The sequence below is a fragment of the Choloepus didactylus genome, assembly GCF_015220235.1.
Source record: "Choloepus didactylus isolate mChoDid1 chromosome 25 unlocalized genomic scaffold, mChoDid1.pri SUPER_25_unloc1, whole genome shotgun sequence".
Lineage (NCBI taxonomy): Eukaryota > Metazoa > Chordata > Mammalia > Pilosa > Megalonychidae > Choloepus > Choloepus didactylus.
In genome coordinates, this window is record NW_023637606.1 from 4,672,532 (window position 1) to 4,693,900 (window position 21,369).

General features: G+C 55.1%; 3 protein-coding genes across 5 annotated transcripts in view; 1 reads left to right on the forward strand and 2 right to left on the reverse strand.

Annotated features, from left to right (window-relative positions):
* The window catches only part of CATSPERD (cation channel sperm associated auxiliary subunit delta), a 99,686-nt gene extending 89,437 nt beyond the window's left edge, over positions 1–10,249 (forward strand). Inside the window, exons 20-22 of the mRNA XM_037823991.1 lie at positions 614–797; positions 9,200–9,357; positions 10,012–10,249. Of these exons, the coding sequence (XP_037679919.1) occupies positions 614–797; positions 9,200–9,357; positions 10,012–10,249 (580 nt within the window). The remainder of the gene's footprint in view (positions 1–613; positions 798–9,199; positions 9,358–10,011) is intronic.
* A 2,533-nt stretch (positions 10,250–12,782) lies between these two features.
* On the reverse strand, positions 12,783–14,346 carry PRR22 (proline rich 22). The gene is made up of 3 exons (XM_037824240.1): positions 14,187–14,346; positions 14,025–14,087; positions 12,783–13,870 (listed from the first exon to the last, which is right to left on the reverse strand). The coding sequence occupies exons 1-3, from the start codon at positions 14,314–14,316 to the stop codon at positions 12,783–12,785; spliced, it is 1,281 nt and encodes a 426-aa protein (XP_037680168.1). The 5' UTR covers positions 14,317–14,346.
* A 400-nt stretch (positions 14,347–14,746) lies between these two features.
* Positions 14,747–20,623, reverse strand: DUS3L (dihydrouridine synthase 3 like). 3 transcript variants are annotated; one of them, XM_037824239.1, is made up of 13 exons: positions 20,460–20,623; positions 19,468–19,729; positions 18,927–19,202; positions 18,116–18,157; positions 17,793–17,945; positions 17,456–17,572; positions 17,157–17,222; positions 16,951–17,061; positions 15,984–16,080; positions 15,723–15,798; positions 15,262–15,450; positions 15,038–15,166; positions 14,747–14,959 (listed from the first exon to the last, which is right to left on the reverse strand). In XM_037824239.1, exons 1-13 carry the CDS (start codon positions 20,573–20,575, stop codon positions 14,887–14,889), a joined length of 1,707 nt encoding a protein of 568 aa, XP_037680167.1. In that variant the 5' UTR covers positions 20,576–20,623; the 3' UTR covers positions 14,747–14,886. The 3 variants fall into 3 exon arrangements, 2 of the variants coding, with proteins under 2 accessions (XP_037680167.1, XP_037680166.1); XM_037824238.1 differs by having other exon boundaries at positions 18,684–19,202; positions 20,460–20,622; XR_005214965.1 differs by having other exon boundaries at positions 14,803–14,959; positions 16,019–16,080; positions 18,684–19,202.
* Between the last annotated feature and the right edge of the window lie 746 nt (positions 20,624–21,369).

A 21,369-nucleotide genomic window follows, 5' to 3' on the forward strand; every position in this document is an offset into this window, starting at 1 on the left:
TTCTTTCTGATGTACAGAAAATGTTCAAAAATAGATTGTGGTGATGAATGCACAACTATATGATGGTTTTGTGATTAGTGGATTGTACACCATGGATGATTGTGATACGTGAATATGTCTCAATAAAACTGAATTTTAAAAATAAAATAAAAGAAAGGACTTTGAAAAACCCTTATTAATAGCCCTAAATGAACACCTTCTTAATAGCTGCAGATGTCTTAAAAAAAAAAATACCCAGGTTAGGTGTGTAGGGTTTCATTCATTCATTCATTCATTCATTCATTCATTCTTGATAATATTTGGTTGTATAACATTATATCAGTTCCTTCCCGTCTCTGATCATTTGGCCCCTTATCAGAGAGGCCTTTTGTGACCACCCCCTAAAAACATAAATACCCTCTGCCCTTTGACCCTGCTCTGTCCCCAGCTTCCACCCTCTCTGTGTATTGACCATGGGACTCCCCAGGCTGCAGGATTGGCTTCCTGAGGGCAGGGCCCCCGGCCCACTCGCTGCTGCCTCCCCACTGCCCCCCAGCCAGTTTCTAACAAGTCACGCTGTGGGCCAGGCCTTCCCGGGTTGGCTCTGCAGTCACTCTCTGTCCGTGCGCCCTAGGTGGAGACAAGGAAGGTTCCAGGAGGTCATCAACGCCGAGTATGTCCTGCTGGAGGTGAACGGGCTGTTCACGTACACGTACTCCCTGACGGCCGAGGAGGCCCTCTGCAAGTCCCAGCCACAGAACTGGAGCACGGTCATGGGCACCACTGGCCGCAAAGGGCCATTCGCCTGGGACCGAGAGGTAATGCCCACTCCGCGGTTATTTCCAGAAGATGATGGGATGAGATGTCGTTACCCGCCGTCCAGATGGTGATGACTGATCACATCCTGTGTCGGGTGCAGGTGGAGGTGGGACAGCCCGCTGGGACTCTGGGGCCATGGGGCTGAGGACAGGAAGGGAAGGCGGGCAGGTTCCTTTGGCACTAGCCAAACAACCAAAGCCATGGGTGCCAAGATGGTCATAGGGCATCGCTACGGTCAGCAAAATTCCAAATCCACCCAAATGCCCATCCCTGAGTGTGCTAGTTTGGATATATTATGTCCCGCCAGAAGCCATGTTCTTTGATGCAATCTTGTGGGGGCAGATGTATCAGTGTTGATTAGATTGGAATCCTTTGATTGTGTTTCCATGGAGATGTGACTCAGTCAACTGTGAGTGAAGCATTTGATTGGATAATTTCCATGAAGGTGTTACCCTGCCCGTTCAGGGTGGGTGTTAATTGGATCACTGGAGTTGTGTAAAGGAGTTCACAGACAGAAGAACGCAGAGCAACTGAGAGTGACATTTTGGACAGCAACCAAGAGAGACATTTTGAAGAATGCACAGGAGCTGAGAGAGGAGCTGGAACATAACCCAGGATCAGCAGATGCCAGCCACATGCCTTCCCAGCTGACAGAGGTTTCCAGATGCCAATGGCCTTTCTCCAGTAGAGGTACCCTATGGTCGATGCCTTACCTTGGACACTTTATGGCCTTAAGGCTGTAACTGTGTGACCAAATAAACCCCCTTGTATTAGTTAGGGTTCTCTAGGGAAACAGAATCAATGAGAGTTATCTATAAAGATAAGATTTATAAAAGTGTCTCTCGCAACTCTGGGTATGCACGAGTCCAAATTCCGTAGGGCAGGCAGCAAACTAGCAATTCCAGTGAAGATGTTTGATGAACTCAAGAAATGAACCAGCAACTCTTCAACGAACTCCTCCGCCAAAGAAGTGGTCAGCCAAAAAAGTGAAGGTTGTCTATCTGTCTCACTTAAAAGTCCTCAACTGAATGGATTAAATCCAGCTGATTGCATTCTCTCATTGTGGAAGACACACCCTATGTTGACATCATCAGTCAGAGCTGCAGCCAATTGACTGAAGATTTAATAAGCCAGCCTGTTGGTTTATTAACCAGCCACAAATGTCCTTGCAGCAACAGTCAGGCCAGTGCTTGCTTGACCAGACACCTGAGTACTGTCACCTGTCCAAGTTGACACATGAACCCAACCATCACACCCCTTTATAAAAGCCAATCCATTTCTGGTATTTTGCATTCTGGCAGCATTAGCAAACTGGAACACTGAGGGACTGGCAAAATCCGCAGCCTGGTCTGCTCGGTGAGAATTTGGTAACGCAAACTGGTTGGCACACAACAGGCAAATAAAGGCACAATGTCAGTTATAGTGAAGAAATTGCATCAGTTCTCACCCGAGTTTTCCTGGCACCTTAAGCTGCGGCTTGCATCAGGCTGGGGCAGCAAGTCATCAACAAATGGCCCTTGTTCCCCGCACCAGACACCCAGCCCTGCGTGTGGCCTCTTTGGCTCACTTTTTTGTTTGCTTTCTTAGTAGACAGCCTTGACCCTTCCTTTATCCATCCTTCCATGAAGTGACTTGGATTATTTTTAAAAATAGAAAGCCACAGATTTAGGATGTTCCATGTAAAACCCCATGGTAACCACAAAGAAAATATCTAAAAAGTATACAGAAAAGGAAATGAGAAGGGAATCAAAATGTTTCTCTACAGATCAACTAAACCCCAAAGAAGGCAGCAGTGGAGGAAATGAGGGACGACAGAAGGTGTAAGATGTACAAAAAAACAGCAGGAAAAATGGCTGAAGTATGTCCTGCCTTATCAGTAATGACTCTAAACGTAAATGAATTAATCTCCCCAACCAAAGGGCAGAGATTGGCAAAATGGATCAAAAAAGCAGAAACCGACCATATGCTGTTTATAAAAGACTCACTTTAGACCCAAAGACACAAATAGTCTGAAAGTGAAAGGAGAGAAAATTAGAAATTCACCTATATGTAATATTTTGTGATTATTTATCAGGAATTTACCCTGACTTTTTGACCATGCTAGTGTCTGTTTTTGCATTCATTTTGTCAGTACTCAAAATGGCATGCATGGGTTTTTTTTTTTTCATCTGCCCTGGTTAGTGGGTGATTTTGTAGAACATGAGGTCTTTCCATCAAGTTAAAGCAGTAAAGCCTCAATTATGGAACAGGAGGTTTTGTAGCCCCTGAAAAACGAGAAGGTGGAGCCAGATGTGTTGAAACAGGAGCGTCTTCGGGCTGAGCAGCTGTCTCCTTTTTTTATTTAACTTGTTCATTATGTGCCCTGCTTTTTGATGGCTGCCAGGTGTGCTGGAGATCTTCATGACAGAGAAAGAAAGTGCAGGTAAGAGTGTAAGGGCAAATACGGGTTCATGCTTTCCAACCCCAGCTGCCCGCAGAGCTCCTGGGCCCAAGGTGGGCATTGGCACTGGGGTCTCCCCACCAGACCCCCAGCTTGTGGATCCTCCTCTGTAGTTGACAGGATTTGTCTGACTAGCTTGGGGGCTCACCTGGCATGGCAAGGAGCACCCATTCATTCCTTTAACAAAGAAAACCTGGGCTGGGTGCCAAGGATCAGCCAGAGAGGGCAACAAGCACTAAATGTACAAACACATGAATCCACAGGGCCCTTTCAGAGAGCTAGTGATGTCACGATGAAGAAAACAGTGACGATGGAGCGTCTGGTTGAATGTTGCTTTACGTGGGGTGATCAGGGAAGGCTGCTTAGAGGAGGTGACGTTTGAACTAGGAGCTCAGTGACAAACAGGGGTCAGCCATGAACAGATCTGATGGAACAGTGTTGAGGACAGGGAGAGTAGTGATTGCAAAGGCTCTGAGGGAGGGATGAGTTGGCTGGAGGCAAGAGGCCAGTGTGGCTCCAGCTACTGGGCAATGGGGAGGGTTACAAGCAAGGAGCTTGGGGAGGTGAGCTGGGGTCCAATCGTGAAGTTGGAGTATTCCAAGTGAGATGAGCAACCACTGGAAGATTCTGACATACATTTAAAAAATTATCCTTCTAAAATGGAGACAAAGACTGAATGAAAAATAGGGTGGGATGGGGGGATGATTTGGGTGTTCTTTTTTACTTTATTTCTTATTCAGATTCTGATTCTTTCTGGTGTAAGGAAAGGGGTCAAACATAGATTGGGGTGATGGAGGCAGAACTATATGATGGTACTGTGAACAGTTGATTGTACACCATGGATGATTGTATGGTATGTGAATATATCTCAATAAAATTGAATTTAATTAAAAAAATGATCCTTCTATATCCTTTTTTCAGGAAGAAAAAAATCTAATAGACAGGGTGTATAGTGCGCTACCATTTGCATAAAAAGGGGAAATAATCTCTACTTGTATTTTCTTGCACATGTAGGTGTACAAAAAAATCTCTGGTCATATATGCAAGAAACTAAAACTGATGTTTGGCTTGGAGGGCAGGGAAAGAAGGAAAGGGAGGCTGTATGTGAACAGAGAAAATGTTAATATAAAGAGTTGTTAGCTAAATTAACTATAGTTAACTGTATTAACTAAATATGATACACTGGGAGTCAGTCGGAATTGCTAAAATTTAGAATCTTTAGAGGACGGTCCCACAAAGCTGAAACTCAGACCCCTGAGAAGGGGACACCAACCAGCTGGTGTCCCAATGGGCTGGTTCTGCAAAAGCTGGAGAATTTGGAGACTGGAGTCAGACGCTGCTGCTATGGGACAGAAATGCTGCTGCCAGGGCGAAGTAAAGTTGTGGCAGGGCTCGTGGGAATGGGGAGCCAGAAGGAGGAGCTCCATGCCGATCCGTGGACTCCGGTAGTGCCTGTTGGCAGAGAGCAGGGGGCAAAGCCCAATGGGGTTCACAAGTCCCAACCCCAACCTCTAGGAACAGAGTGTCAGAAAACCCACAGCTCCATGAATGGCCCAACCACCACGACTTGCCTTTAAAAAGCCACTAGGCTCCATCCGGTCCACTTGGGTGCAAAGAAAGCTGCCCCTGACCAAACTAGCCTAAGACCACCGGAACAAACCTGAACATGATGCGGCCAGGTTTATTGACACATCGCCACGAGGAAAACTGCACACTTGGTGTTCTGGTTTGCTAATGCCGCTGTTATGCAAAATACCAGAAGTGGATTGGCTTTTATAAAAGGGGGTTATTTGGCTACAGATCTACAGTCTGAAGGCCATGAAAATGTCCAAATGAAGGCATCAACATGAGTATACCTTTGCTGAAGGCAGGCCAATGGTGTCCAGAAAACCTGTGTTAGCTGGGAAGGCACATGGCTGGCATCTGCTGATCCTGGGTTGTGTTCCAGCTCCTCTCTCAGTTCCTGTGCATTCTTCTAAATGTTGCTCTTGGGGCATTTGTCCTCTCTTAGCTTCTCCGGAGCAAATTTGGGCTAGCATCTCCAAAGTTTCAGCAAAAGTCTGCTTTCAGCAGCCATCTCCAGAATGTTCTTTCCTAAATGTCAGCTCATCTCCAAAATGTCCTTTTCAGCTGCTGTTAGCTCCTTCTGTTTGTGAGCTCTTTTATAGGACTCCAGTGATTAAATCCAGACTCACCCTGAATGGGTGGGGTCCATATCTCCATGGAAATAACTCAAACATTTCACCCACAGTTGATTGAGTCACATCTCCATGGAAACACTCAATAAAGGATTCCAACCTAGTCAACACTGATATGTCTGCCCCCACAAGATTGCATTAAAGACTATGGCTTTTGGTGGGACATATATCCAAACTAGCACACTTGGGGATCTGTGGGGCCTTGCACCAAACAAAGGGAAGAACAGGGCTGTTATGGGATTTGGGGAAGAGTAGGAGCAGGTGGAAAGGAAATGAAGCAGAGTTCTGATAGGGGTCACCCTCAGGTCTAGACTGTGATGTTTCTGAGAAACTACAAAGTTAATATATTTGTGCAATGTTCTGTCCAGAGAGCCCTTATCCGCAGCTCCACACTGGGTTTGGAAATTGAGGTCTCTCCTCTGTGTCAAAGTGACCCACTTCCTCTGTGAAAAACTGGATTGCCTCTTTCTCACCAATTCAACCTCAAACAGCAAAGTTCCAAACAGTCTATGATTTTAGAGAAGAAACATTCTCAGTAAAGAAAGAAGTAGTTGTGCGAAGAAAGGAGTTATCGTGGCACTTTATAGCTGCAGCACATCCTCAGAAGAAATATTGTTTCCTGGTAACTTTGCAGCTTGCTCCATCTATGTCCATATTCATTATTACCCATGTCCTGGTGCAGGGCTGAGCAGATTTTTATTTTCTCAAGGAAAAAAAGAATTTCTGCAGGAATGACCTATCACAATTTCGACTGCTAAAGAAACCCACAGGAGATGATTTTTGTTTTATCCTCAAGTGAAAAAGAGATCCCTCCAAAGTGTTAGATTTTTACATCAATGTATAGTTGTCTTTTAAAATTACTTTTCAGGGGTATGGTTCTGTTCCCTAAAGACTCGAAAGATTGGCCAAGCAAACTTGAAAAAGAAAAACAGAATTTGTAGAAATGAAAAACAAAGTAATTGAAATTTAAAACTCAGTGGGCATGTTTAACAACCAGGTTAGAAACAGCCAAAGACAGAATTAGCGAAGTGGAAAAATTAACTAGAAAAAAAACAGAGAGTGACAAAGTGGTGAAAATGACGAATAAGAGATGAAAAGACTTGGAGAGAGTGAGAAAGTCTGGAATGTTTCTCACTGTGGTGGCATGAAAATGCAATGCTAATGAAGGGGGTGTACTTGACCGATGTCCCCAGCTACTCTGAATCCACCGCTTCATTTACACTGAGGCTGCACTTCTACTAAGCAGGGATACTGAGGCACGCCTGCTCCCCTTTGGCCTTTCTGAAATGTTCTTAGAACTGCATCGCAGCCTGAGATTTTTCCTACCCAATTTTTCTTCCTTCCTTGTCTCCTCTGCAGGTTTAGATGTGCTTTGAGGAACTGCCAAATCCTTGGTGTAGTTCTAAAGTGCATTTACTGTACTGTGAGCCAGATTTCACATCTTTTCATGTTTGAGGACCATTTTCGCTTCTTTTTCTGCGGATTGTGTGCTCATCATTTTTGTCCATTTTCCTATTGGGATTTTGGACTTTTCTCAGTTTTAAAGAGCTCTTTACGTATCAGTTGAGGTTACCCCTTTGTTTGCAACATAATTTTTGTTTCTGTCATGCATAAGATCTTTTTTATATATATTTATATATATATTTTATATATTGTCATGTTTTTTTTAAATTCCTTTTTTACTTTATTGCTTTTGGATTTGCTGCTTCTTTTGTTTGCAAGCTCAGCTTCCCCTCCCCCACCTCCTGGTCCACAGGTGGATAGTGCTGAAGGTCAAGTGTAGGTGAGATGTCAAAGCTTAGTTTGGGAGGCAGCACAAAGTGGCATTTAAGGGAAGACATCGTGGGGCCCAGGCTGGACTGGGACAACCACAGTGGAGGGCTATAGGAAAGCCCCTCCACCTCTCTTGAGCTTCCTCACCCCTAAAGTGAGAAGCAAATCTATGGAGATGGCCTGCATGATACAGAGCCCAATACGTACTGCTAATGCTTATGAAATCACTGGGTGGGTTGGGGAGCAGGTTTGAAGTTGGTCTCCAGGAATGATCCCTGAATGGATCCTCAGGGAGCTGCCACCTCCACCAAGATCAGTAAGGTAAGATTCAGGGGCCACACAGGGCTGCTGAATTCCAGGTCATACACCTTCAGTAAACTCCTGGGGCTTGAGGGCCATGGATGGGGGAAGTTGCTGGCACTGCCCTTCAGTCTCTCAATGCCCACAGCCGTGCTTGGCGGCAATGATGGTAAAAAGCCTCAAGAATGAAAGGAGGGCAGCAAAACGCCATGAGTGCGATGGATCCTACTGAATGGTGTGCTTGGGAGGTCCGGATAGGAAAGTTTATGTTGTGTGTATGTCTTCCACAATTTAAAAACAGAGAGTGACTAAAGAGACAATGACAACCAAATGTAGTATTTGATCCTGAACAAGAGCTAATAATGGAGGAGAAAAGTCCCAAAATGACATTATGGGGACATATGAAATGAAAAAAAAAACTGGAATATAAACTATAAGCTTCATATCAATGTTACATTTCTTGAACTTGTTAACTGCACTTAAGATGGTTACACAGGTGAATATCTTTTTTTTTTTTAAGTTCAGTTTTATTGAAATATATTCACACAGGTGAATGTCTTTTTTCTTAGGAAATGTACAGGAAAGTATTGCATACCAAGGAACATGATGTCTACAACATACTCTCAAATGGTTAGACAGTAGATAGCTAGATGATGGATAGATAGCTTTATAGATACAATGAAATGGCAAATGTAAGTTGGTGGATTATTGTATTGGGGGGTGGTATGTTGGAGTTCTCTGTATGAGTCTTACTTTATTTTGGCAACTGTCCTGTAAGTTTGAAATTATTTCAAAATAAAAAGTATATATATATTAAAAAAAAAAAGCTTCAGGAAGGTGGCTCCACCTCAAGTCTACCTTCAGGTTTCCCAAACATGTTTATTGTGGGAAACACCTGAGCTACACTCTCAAGGTAAAAATGCACAGGACCTTTTTAAACTGGCAAGGATTAGCTTTATCCAGGCTATGGCGATGGGAGAGAGAACTCAGGATGGTTCTGAACTCAACAGTGAGGAAGGCTGGGGGTTGGCTGAGTTCCATAGCCAGGGCAAGAGCAGTGGGGAGCTCCTAGGAGACCATCTGGTGAGGGAGGGGACGGGGCTCAGGGAGGGGGTGTCAGGGGTGACTTAGATCCATAGATCAGCTGACATCTGGAGTTGGGCTTTTTGTTTATGTTTTTGTTTTGCAGTCCAGGTTGTTTTCCTTTGCAGTCCCACAGCTGCCAGATTAATTTTGTGGAAATCAGGGCCAGGGGAGGGAGTGGGTAGGGTTGTGAGAGAGATGAGGCCTGGAGCTCCATCAAGGAAAAAGCAGTCCTTATGTATTATGGCAATAGAAATTAAAATTAAAATAAAAAGCCTCACACTTCCTCCAACCTGAAAAAAAAATGGAAAAAAAAAAAAAAGCCATCTTGGTCAGTAACTCCTTGATTCATAGCTGCAAGGGAGTCTGGGAAGCAGAGCTGTGATACCTCCAAACTGCTGCCCCCCAGTTCCAGAAGGGCCAGCAGTGGGGCTGTGGGGTGGAGGCTGGGCCGCCTGTCGGCAGTGGGCACTTAGCCCCGGACTGGCCCCTCTAGCGTGCTTGATGTGCAGTGGGGTGGGCTGTGGGGGGAGGGCGTCCGAGGGTGGAGGAGGAGGCAGAGCCTGGGACCCCTCCCTGCCCTGAAGGCCTCTGTCCCCTTCCCCAGAACTACATGAGCTGCCACGAGCCCAACGACAACGCCCCTCTGCTGTGGCCAGACGTCCCCTATGAGATCATGGGTGGCCCCACGTCAAACAAGATCATTTTCGACCAAAGGAATGGAATGTACGTCTTCTCCATCTCAATTGTGGATCCATACTACAGGTGAGTGGGGGGGGGTCCTCCCCTGGGGGAGGGGCACCCGGCTGGAAGGCTCTTGCGGGGGCGGTCACCTGACCTGGGCCGATTCCCAAATATTGAGGAATTTTGCAGGCCAGCTGACCTCACGTATGGGTCTCAAAATCAGCCGCGGGGGCAGCGTTTACACCCAGGGAAGCGGCCAATGCTGCACATCGGGCCTCTCCCCACTGGGAGCCCAGGGTTGAGTGTTTCCCAGCGGGCCCCTGAGTGTCCAGAAGGTTCCAAAGCTTCTCCCGGGTGGGCTGGCCTGGACTCTCAGCACTGCCCGTGGGAAGTGGGGAGAAGAGATGGCCGCCCTTCCCGCGTCCTTTCCCCTGCTTTAAGCCATTGTCAGCTGTCAGCTCTCCCCTCCACATGGATCAAAATCATCTCCCTCCCTGGGAGGAGCCCACAGAGACCCTGTCTGCCCTCGAGGCCCTGGACCCTGGGTTAGGGGGATGAGCTCTGGGATGGGATGCCCAGAGGATAGAGGGGCCAGCAAGGCTCCCCACCTCCCACCCCCATACTGAGGTTGGCAGCCCCCAGTGTGGGCCCTCACTCGGGGCCTTTCCATGGGGGTTCGTGCTGGGTGGAGGGGGGCCTCTGAGGGTGGCCTGTCCCCCCGCCCATCCCCTGCAGCTACTGCCACCTGAAGACCACCTTCAGCATCTACGTCCACGGGGCCTTCCCGCCCTCCGTCCTCCCGGCCGAGCTCACCATCCTCCTGCTCATGTTGGGGATCCTGCTGTTCGTGTGGCTGGCCCACATGGTCCCCAAGTTGCTGCACATGGAGACGGGAAGCCGCGTTAAGGTGTTCTGGGTCGACACGTTCCGGCAGTGCCAGCCGTCCTGCGCGCGTCACCAGGCCAAGTACTGAGCACACAGTGGGGCAGCTCCGCGTCTCACGAGGGCAGGTCCAACTGCGGGGGGCCCATCCACCCAGATCCAGAGGGCAGTTTGGGAAAATAAAGTGTTCACACAGGACAGCAGGTGTCGGCCATTCATGAGCCTCTGACCCCAGCCAGCCCCTCGCCTCGCTCTGCCACCTGCACCCCCGCGAGCCCCCAGCTGCACCCCAAGACAACCCCAGGGCAACCTCCCGCCCGGCTGCCCAGGGATCGAGAGGGGCTTGCTCCACTCGTTCCAGAACTGACGATTGGAAGAGGAGCCTCCAATTGGGGAAGGGTCCAAATGGCAGAAACTAAACTTGCTAATGGTGGGTGAAAGTTTCCTTTCACCCCCAGGGGAGGCTAAGGGGGCTCTTGGTGGGAAATCGGAAGGTGACTTCTCTTTGGACACCTTCCCTTGGGGTTTGAATCCCGCCCCCCACAAAGCCAGTTCCAGTTATAAACCGTGTCCCCGTGGGGTGAACCATTTGTAAACAGGACCCCTGAAGATACTAGTTCTGGGGCAGACTCATTTGTGAGTAGGATCTTCGAAGATCCTATTTGGATGAGGATGATTCATCCAGTTGCATCGCGGCTATGGATTCCCTTGCTGACATCTTGGTGAGGGACTTCAGCCTCCAAAAACCACGAGACAACGAATCTGTGTAGTTTAAGCCGATCGGCGTGTGGTGTTTGTCGTAGCGGCTGTGGCAAACCGAGACACCCACTGTCCTTTCAAATATATTCAATGGGGTGAATCTCCCTCTCCTCCAATTTTAAAGGAAATCTCAGGGCAGCCCCATGATATTTCTGATCATTTGGGTTTAAAAAAAGAAGTTCTACCATCATTTAAAAATTTTCCCAGTGGAGTCTCGATTCACTTGTGAAAATCTTTACTCCCAGATGACACAGTGACCTGTTAGATCCATCACCCCTGGCTGGGCCAGCTCGACCCGGGACCCTCTTCTCTCCTTCTCTCCCCTCCTGACTAGCCAGGGGCTCTGAGCACATGGGGTGGGGAGCAGCGGGGCCGGACACCCATGAGTTTTCTGACAGGCACCGGCGTGAGGTGGCTCCAGAATGGTGGGGTGAGGAGGGACACGGGGTGCACTGTCCCATAGTTGGGATTTTAGAGAAGAGTGTGACCCACATCCATCCGATTACCTGATGGGTGTGCCATTTTTGTTTTACACGTCCTTATTTTTGTAATTCGGCCACTCCTGTAACCCCAAACGAAGCCCTCTCTTTGAAAGTGTTTCCGTTCCCCCCATCTTTCTTGCAGTCTTTGACTTCCGCTTCTCAACCCCTCAGCCTGCAATGACCTCGAAGAAAAACAACCCTGTCCCCTTCTAGCCACCTCTGCGGGCACCAGGGCCACCTCTTCTTTGGGTGACTCGGCTTTAGTCTCTGAAACCCCCCATGCTGCAGGGGAGACACACAGTGCAGTCACTGGGACAGGGGGACAGGGTAACGGGGACACAGGGACCCCCACCCCAACGGCAGCAGCCGTGTGGCTTGGAGATGCGGCCCCCACTTCCCACTGAAGGGGCCAGGGGCCGACGGGACAGAGCCGCTGGCCTAGGGCGCAGGCGGGGGGGAGGCCCCCAAATGCAGCAGCGTGAGGTTTCACCCCGACTCTGCCCTCCCACCTCCCCAGACCCCTTCTGGACTGTGGTTGAGCCTCTCGGGGGTTGCCCTGTAGAGCTCGCGGCCCAAATGGGAAGTCCCCGAAGCCCCCGGGCAGTGGGGAGGCCTTTCTGGGGTCACCTTGAGCATCTCAAGAGAGAGGGGTGTGGCCGGCACCTGCCTGGGTCCCCAGACAGTGGACGAGAGCTGGACACTGTGACGGGAATGACGGGCTCTGTGGACTCCCCAGGGCAGGGGTTGGGGTGGGCGTGAATGTCGGGGGCACTGAAATGTCATGGGGGCCCCCGAGGGCAGGTCCCCAAGGCTGGGCAGGTCTGGGTTGCCCCTGCCACGTGGATGCAGAGCCCAGGGCCCTGTGGGAGGCCCCCCAGCTCAGGCACGTCAGCCCCCCGGTCACCGTGTGCCCTCTGTCCCAGCTGCATTGTCCCCCACATCTGCATTGTCCCCCACATCTGCAGACACCACCCACAGACATGGGGTTTTCTCTCCACCATCTGTGTGCCCTGCTCCCCGTGGCAGCTGAGCCAAGACTGCCCCCCAGAAGCGCGGCAGAGACGGACGTAGCCCCTCACCCTCCTTCTACCCACTGTGGCTTTTTGGGGGATGTGACAGCCCGGTGAACACGGGGGTGAAAATCTTCTGTGTGGGGGCCCCTGAGCAGCTCCCCAACTCCCGAGAAGGCCGGACCTGGCTCTCCGGGGCTGGGAGACGAGGCCTGTGGGACCTCCCCGTGCTGTCCCAGGGATCCCCACTCGGCCCGGCCTCACCGTCCACCATGACAACGGGGCCACGTCCGGCCGACCCCCCTGCCACCCGAGTGACACCATCCCGAGCGACACTGAGCTAGAAGGCCCAACGGGCTTTAATGAGTGGGGGTCACAGATCCAGCTGGGGCCCCGGGAGGGTGACAGAGGCCGAGCCCGCGGCCTGCCTGCCCTTGGCCCCCGGCTTCCCCTTCTTGGCGGACGAGGCACCAGCCTTCTTTCGTCCAGGGACCACGGCGTCGGTGGCGGGGGGCCCCAGGCGGGCCGGGGGCTCCTTGTCGAGCGCCTTGAAGTTGAAGAAGTAGTCCACATTGGACACGGCGTCCAGGATCTCGGGGACGCTGTAGTCGAAGGACAGCAGCTCGTCCGGGAGGTGCAGTGAGCGGATGTCCCCAGACACGTCGTCACCGCCAGCACCGCTGTCGGGCAGCGGCCCGGGCACCTGGCGCGGGGGGCCCACGGCCTCCACACCCCTGGGCAGGCAGTCGAAGAGCTTCATGGCGTCCTCCAGCAGCACCTTCTCGGGCAGCACGAAGGGCCTGGCGGGCTCGGGGGCCTTGGCCTCAGCCGGCCCCTGTGGCCTGGTCTCCCCGGCCAGCCCGGCGTCGGCCACCTTGGGCTTGCCAGGGCCCGGGGCGTAGGGCAGCCCTGGCCCGGCCCCGCTGGCCTGTGGCTCCTTGGCGGGGAAAGCGGGTGGCTTGACAGGCTGGGCGGCGAGCTCAGGCCCGGGCAGCTGGCTGGGGTGGCCGTAGGGCCCGGGGGCGAGGCTGGGCTCGGTGGGCAGTGCCACGAGCAGCGGGGAAGGCTTGCTCTCCTTGGGCGCCGGCACGGGGGGCCCGGCCAGGCCGTCCTTGGGCAGGGGCAGGGGCAGCTCCACCAAGGCCGGGGACGCCCCCTCGCTCACGAAGCCCAGGGCCTCGGGCCCGGGCCCCTCGGGCGGGAAGTAGGGCACGAGGTACTGGGGGCCCCCGGGCACCGGCTGGTAGTGTGGGTACGGCGCTGGTGGCGGTGGCACCGGGGCCTTGAGGTACTGCTGGGGCTCCAGGACGTAGGTTCCTGGGGGCATGGGACCCCCGGCCGGCCCCCCACCGCCTGCCGCCGCCAGCTTGTACAAGGACGAGTGGCCAAAGTCCGTGGTGGCCCACTCGATACGGTAGACGCGGGGGTCAAAGAAGCACCCACACGGAGCCATCTGGAAACCTGCGGGGCGAGGGGTGGCTGGGGCCGGCTCCCGACCCCACGGGCCGGTGCACCCCGGGAAAGGGAACGAGGATGGGGTGCGGGGGACAGACAGGCCCCGCCCGCCCAAAACCCCTTCCCGGGTCCTCCACGGGGTGGGGGGACGGCCCGGTACCTGCCGGAGGGGCCAGAAACACTTCTTTCTCCAGGTTTGGGGGATGATACAGGTTCGAAGAGCCTGAGGAAAGAAGGGGTCCGGGGGGGCCTGAGGCTGGTGGCAGGAAGGTTGGGTGCGCCCCCTCTGCAGCTGCCCCCCAGTGCCCCCCATCACCCTTACCCACAGCGGGCAGAGCCTCTGTGCAGGTGGGCGTGGGCTGGCTGCCCGGCCCCTCGGCTCCCTCCAGGCCTTGGGGGCTGAAGGCTTCTTGGGGTGCCGCGGGCACGTAGAAGGGTTTGGGGTGCTGCATGAGGTGGCAGGGGTGGGGGGCAGGCAGGCCAGGAGGGAGGCGAGAGGGTGCAGCGGTGGCCCAGCCGGAGAACAAGCTCGGAGTGCCACGGTGTTCTGTTTGCCCGGTTACTCTGGGCAGCGGGTTCCAGGCTGTGGCCCCCCCACTGGCCGGGGTTCTGGGGCTGGGGGTGGGCAGGGGGCGGACAGGGAGGCGAGGCCCGGTGAGGTGGGTGTCACCAAGGGCAGGCAGGCTTGGCTCAGCTGGCAGGCCCCAGGCCAGCCCCCCGCCTCCCCTCTAAGGCCTCCGCCTCCAGGCAGCCCACCCTGAGCTGCACCCTCACGGGCCGAGATTCCATGTCCCCCATGCCCCCATGCCCCATTCATCGCCCAGCACAGGCCGGGCACATGGGGACAGCCGGGAGACAGTGGTGACAGAGACAGCAGCTGCTGGGGACAGAGACAGGCTGGGATGTATAGAAAAACCCTCGGGACTGCGGAGGTTTGAAAACAATAAAATTTATTGTCTTCCCCGCACACCAGGGGGCCCCCATGGCGTCCGGATGTCCCTTCCTGCCCATCGCGCCCACGGCTACTTGTATGAATTGGCCTTGTGCTTCGGCAGGAAGACGAAGTTGGGTGGCACGGGTCCCAGAAGCATCTCACTGTCGGGAGAGGGGGCGCAGAGTCAGCCTGGGGCCTGGGCCGTGTGTAACCCCACTGCCCCCCGTCCCCAGCGGCACCTGATACGGATCCAGTCGGCCGCGTTCTGGCTGGCCATGAGCGTCTCCAGGTAGTCACGGCCCAGGTAGTAGGGTGGACGCTCGTTGAGCCTCTGCGGGAGCCGCTCCAGGAGGCCCACGGGCACGTACCTGCAAGCGGGGAAGAGGGTCAGGCCGGGCCCTCCGCCGTCCCCTCCACTCCAGCCAGCCCCCGGCCTCTCCCGGACCCCGCCACCCCTGCCCACCGGCACAGGAAGGACAGCCACTCGAGCAGGAAGCGCCGTGTCTTCTCCACGCCCTGCGTGTCCGAGCCCCAGTGCTCCAGGCCGTAGTGCGTGAAGTCCCGCAGGATGTCCAGGCGCTCGGATGCCGAGATGTCCCAGTGCCGCTGCTCCTTGATCTCCGTGAAGAGCCAGGGCTTGAGCAGGGCGCCACTGCGGGTGGGTGGGGGTCAGGGGTCATCCGTGCTCCCTGCCCGACCGGAGCCCCAGCCCCCAACACCCAGAAGCTCCACGAAGCAGCCCACAGCCTTCCATGCCCGGGACTCTCAGATCCTCGGACCCACTGGAAACTTCCAGCATGCCTGGCTGCAGGCCCACATCTCTCCCTGTACACAGCAGGGCTGAGGGGCACGTCAGGATTCACAGTTCCCACGGCGCAGACTGACACTGGGGGTGGGGGACAGAGGAGCCCCAGCCACACTCACCGGGCAATCATGACGCCAGCAATGCCCGTCTGCATGGCCCGGTTGGCGTCCTCGTACGACAGGATGTCCCCGTTTCCTGTGGAGTCAGAGGCTGGGGTCTGCCCTCTAGCCCCCCAGGGTTCCCCCTCACCCCGCAGCCCCAGCAGGCAGGGAGGTAGGGGGACGGGCCCAGCCAGGGTGTGAGGCCTCAGGCAATGGGGGGGGGGTGGTCTCGGGATGGGCGTCAGGGATCAGGGGGTGGCTTCCTGGATCGACACCCACCAAACAGGGGCATGGGGCTGGCAGCCTGCACGCACTGCTCAATGTACTGCCAGTCGGCCAGCCTGGTGTAGCGCTGCTCCCGCGAGCGGCCATGGAGCTGGGGAGAAGCAGCCGCACAGGGATGGAGACGGCGGCCCGGGGATGGCCGGGAATCAGACACGGAGGGCCAGAGGTGGGGAGAGGCCGAGAGACACAGACTGAGAGAGAGAGAGAGAGAAAGAGGGAGAGAGGGAGACGGAAAGAGAGACAAATACAGGCAGAGGCAGAATTGGGGAGAGAGACAGAAACAGGGAGAGGAAACAGAAAAAGGACTATTAGAAAGTGTGCCAGTTTGGATGTATCATGTCCCCCAAACACCATGTTCTTTAATGCAGTCTTGTGGGAGCAGACACATTAGTGTTGATTAGGTTGGAACCTATTGATTGAGCGTTTCCATGGAGACGTGACTCAATCAACTGTGGGCAAGACCTTTGATTGGATAATTTCCATGGAGGCATTGCCCCACCCATTCAGGGTGGGTCTTAGTAAATCACCGGTGCCATATAAAAGGGCTGACAAACAGTAGGAACTTAGTGCTGCAACTTAGAAAAACATTTTGAAGACGGCCGCTGAAAGCTGACGCTGACATTTTGGAGAACGCCGTTTTGAAACGCAAACTGGGAGCAAGCAGACGCCAGCCACGTGCCTTCCCAGCCAAGAGAGGTTTTCTGGAAGCCATCGGCCATCCTCCAGTGAAGGTACCCGATTGTCTATGCATTATCTTGGACGCTTTTTGGCCTTAAGACTGTAACTTTGTAACCAAATAAACCCCCTTTATAAAAGTCAACTCATATCTGATGATTTGCGAAACGGCAGCATTAGCGAACCAGAACAGGAAGGAACCAGACTGTAAGAGGAAGGCAGGCCTGACTGCCCCCAGAGGCCCCTGGGCCCTGCACCGCGAGAACCCGCCGTGACAAGGACTCACCGTGGCGAGGGCAACGCCCCAGTCCCGCAGCTCGGGCAGCAGGCGATGGGCCAGGTTCGTCCGCTCCTGGACGCCCGTCCGGATCTTCACAGTCAGCGGCACGTCCAGCACCTGCGGGCACAGCAGGTGGTAGGGTGGGGTCAGCAGGTCCAGCTGGGCCCGGGGTCAAGGTGGGGGAGCCGCAGTGGGGGCGTTGCTGGGTGGACCTGGTTCATGCCGCACACAATCTGCCGGAACTTGCTGCAGCGATTCATGAGGGCGCAGCCCCCACCCTGGGGAGAGAAGGGGGCTGCGGTGAGAGCGGGGCCTGCCTGGGTTCACCCTGCCATCCCGTGCCATCGTCTTCCCCCCGTATGTGAGCCAGGAAGGTGCAGGGACGGTGGCCAAGAGGGCCCCAGGCTCATGCTTGGCACATCGCTGCCTGGCTCATCACCTGTGCTGTCCAACTGGGGAAACTGAGGCACTGAGTGTTCCCCACCCCTCCCCGCTGCACCTGCTCAGGTACCTTCTTGTAAATGAGGTCAATGGGGCAGCCGACGTTGATGTCCACGAAGTCCACCTCGATGGTGCGGCTCAGCAGCTCGGCGCACCGGGTCATGGCGTCGGGGAAGGCACCCTCGAGCTGGGACAGGCGCAGAGCCGGGGCTGAGGGGTGGCTGCAAGTGTGGCCTGCCTGGGAGCTCTGAGCCCGCAGCCTCCTTTCCCGGCCCCAGAAGCCGTTCCAGGCGGATCAGGCCGTCACCCACCCACCCCCGTCCCCGAGGCCGAGGCCCCAGGGGAGAAATCTCTAGCCCACCAGGCACTGCCCGAGCGAGCCCGGATGTGGCAGCCAAGGGCCTCACCTGGACGCCGAAGAGGTCCTCGCTTGGGTGGCGTTTGAGCAGGGCCCACTCGGAAGTCTGACCCTGCAGGAGGTTGGTGCACACGGCCATCTCCCCACATGTCACGTCTGCTCCGAAGCGCTTGCAGATCCGCCGGAAGGGCAGGTTCCCACACTGGGGGAAGCCAGATGCACGCATTGTGAGGGGCATGGCTGGCAGCAACCCTGGGACACCTGCCCCAGCCCCAAGACCCACCAGGCAGGGGGCAGACCCCAGCACCTGGCAACATGGCTGATCTCCCCACCTCCCACCCCACCCCATGTGCCTCCTCGGCCAGTTCTTACCGTGGTGAGGGGGGCCAGGTACAGCTTGCCACTGATGTCCAGCTGGAGGGAAAGAAAACACACCATGAAGTTCAACCCTCCAAGCTGGCATGAGGTGTCTCCTTGCTCCCCGGAATCTCAGATGTGCTGTCTATGCCCTGACTCAACTGCCCTGGCTTTTTATCTCTAGACTTCAACACATGCCCATTCTTCCATGAGGAATGTTTTCCCTTATATTCTCCTCCATTGGAGAGCTTCTATTCAACCGTCAAAGCCCTAGTCCCGATGCCCCCTGCGCTGGGAAAACTTCCCCACTGCTTCTCTTTGCCCCAGCCCTGACTCTCTGGGACTGGGAGTCTGTATCTGACTTTTTCTGACTCCCCACAGACCCCCACAGACAGACGGGTTCCTTGAGGGCGGGTCCAGGGTAGAGTACAGAGAAGGAGTCTTTGCTGAACTCTCCTCAAGGGCACAGCCTTTGATTCTGGGTGTCCCAAGAGAGATGTGCACACAGCTGATGCCCAATCAATGCATACGGGATGGACAGGTCAGCTGTTAATGTCCGCAGCAGGGAACCCATGCCACATACCCGCTTCTTCTCGCAGGGCCGCAGCCTGACTACGTCCTCATCCGTCAGGGCCCCGCACGTCCGCAGGGGGCTGCTGGGAGGGGTGCCAGGGCCCAGCCCCGGGACCTGCTGGGAGTCACAGTTGCCCGGCCCTGGGGCACCCTTGGCCCCGGGGACCTTAGCAGCAGAGGTGGCAGAGCTGGGGACTGACGGGTGGCCCTTGCTCAGCTGGTGCAGGGCCTGCTCAGCACGCTCAAAGCGGACCTGGCGCTTGCGCAGCTGCTGCTGCAGGGTCTTATCCAGGCCGTTGCGGACAGGCAGGGGCTGGGCCCGCTGCACCAGCTCTTCCCGCACCAGGTTCTGGCCCTCGGGCCCCAGGTGGGCCCCAGCAAAGCGGCAGGTCACACTGTAGGGGCACCTGCCAAAGGTCTCGAACAGCACGCAGCTGGGGCCCAGGTCAGCCGGCTTGGTCTCCAGGTAGCGGCCCACGTCGTGCAGGAAGCGGCAGTGGTCGCCAAAGAGACACTTAGCAGCAGATTCCTGCAGTCGGGGGAAACAGGGAAGGTGTGAGAGGGGACGGGGAGAGGCTGGAGCAGCCAGGCCACCTGGCTTTCAACACCGAGTCCCGTCTCTTGGCTGTGTGTCCTGGGGCGAGTTGGTAACCATGCTGTGCCTCAGTTTCTCCATCTTTAAAATGGGAATGATGATGATACCTACGTCCTAATGGCGCAAGGATTGAAACGGGGCAGAAAGGGCTCAGACTGAAGGCTCCTGGGACATTCTCCTGCCAGCCCCTCATGCTCACCTGGACCAAGGAGGGGCAGAGCCGATTGTCATCGTAGTGGTTGGGTTTTACGTGGGGCCGGCTCTTGTTCTGGCCCCGGGCCCTCTTCTGAGCCTGTGGCTCAGCTGCCTCTTCCGTCTGCCCATCCTCCAGCCGGATTCGCTTAGCCTCTGGCTCAGCCAGGTCATTGCCATCAGGGTCTCCTGCCTCGGTTTCCCGGGAAGGCTTCTCCTGCCCTCTGGCTTCCAGGAATTCGTGGAACTGCTCTTTCGTGGTGAGGTACCTGCCAGCGGAGATGGCGGGGAGAGGAGAGCTTGTGGAGGGAATCCCTCCTCTGTGAGCTTGGACTCAATGAACACTGGGGAAAAGGGGACTGAGGACACTGGCCCCTGCTTGAATGCTTCTGCTGACACGGAGCTCACTACTTCGGACCAGCCAGTTCCCAGCCCGGGAGCACCTCGAGGTCACAGGCAGGACCCATTTTGACCCCAGGTCCTCACTGCCCAGAGTTTGTTGAGCAAAACTATCGATAACTATCCCTAGCCACCGCATGCTAAAGAAAACTACAAGTCCCAGCATGCCATACAAAGCACCGACCGCTTCGCCACATTTCCCAGTACGCCCTTCGGTTCTTCCTTCAAATACTGCAAGGCCCAGCATGCCCTGCGTTACTCGCTTCGGCGTGTACACGTGGCTGGAGGTGCGCATGCGCTCTTCGCGACCCAAGCCTGGATCCCGCGTCAGAGACTACAGAGCCCAGCATGCACTGCGCCTTGCGCCTCAGACCCCGCCCTCCCCAGCAGTTCCTGGTGCTCTTAGAGCATTGACAGCCCCCAACGTGCGCGGTCTGAGGTCCCGCCGCCGACCCTGCGGGCAACAGAACAACCGGGAACGAGGAGCCTGCAGGCCTGTCGCCACGGGCCGCTGCCCCATCACCCGGCATGCACCGCTCGGGCTGCGCTACGGTTGCCAGGAAGGCCCCTTCGGAGTACCCCCTCGTCCTAGCGACTCACTGAGGTTTAATGGGCGCTACTCCCCGCTCCGGCGCGCCGCCTCCTGAGTCGCCACCGCCTCCTGAGTCGCCGCCGCCACCACCCTCTGCTGGAGTTTCCGCCGATCCCTCCGCCATCGGCCCCCCTCTCGCTCGCTCGGGAGTGTGGCGGAAAGGTCTTCCGGGTCGCGCGTGCGTCTCCGTCTTACTGGGCAAACTGCGCATGTGCGGGGTCGCTCCCAGTGACGCCATCGTGTGCGCGTCGCGGTCCGGGGGCGGGGCCTGTCCGGGGGCGGGGCCACGGTCCCCAGGACTTCTGAGCCTTCGGCGGGACCCGAGATGTTCATTGATCCTCAAAAGGATCGCAAACTGGCCGCGGTCCGCCCATGAAAGTGTTTTTTTTCCTGCTGGGATTTTTAAAAATTGAAGTTCGACTATTTAAAACAAATAATTTGTTGAGCGCTTACTGTGTGCAATGGCTGTTGTGGATGTTTGGGGTACAGCGGTGAACAAAACAGACAAAAATCCCTGGGTTGGGGAAGACAGGCCGGACCCACAATTCAGAAGTCAACGATAGTGTATAGGGAATGGAGATCGGGAATACAGCTTTTGGCGACTGCGTTTTAAATAGGCTGGTCCGAGAAGGCTTCACTGGAGGAGGGGACATTTGAATAAATATTTGGTAGAAACGAAGGAGAGATCCGTAGAGGAATGGGAGGGACACGTGTTCCAGGCAGAGGGAACGGCCTGTGCAAAGGCCCTGAGACAGGCCCGGCCTGGCGTGCTGGAGCAGCAGCAAGGAGGCCCGTGGGGCTGGAGTGGAGGGCAGAGAGGGGATGGGGCAAGGCTTGCAGGGCCTGGTGAGCAGCGGGAGGACTTGGGCTTTTGTCCCGAGTAACCATCAATAAATAATATTAATAATTACTACTATT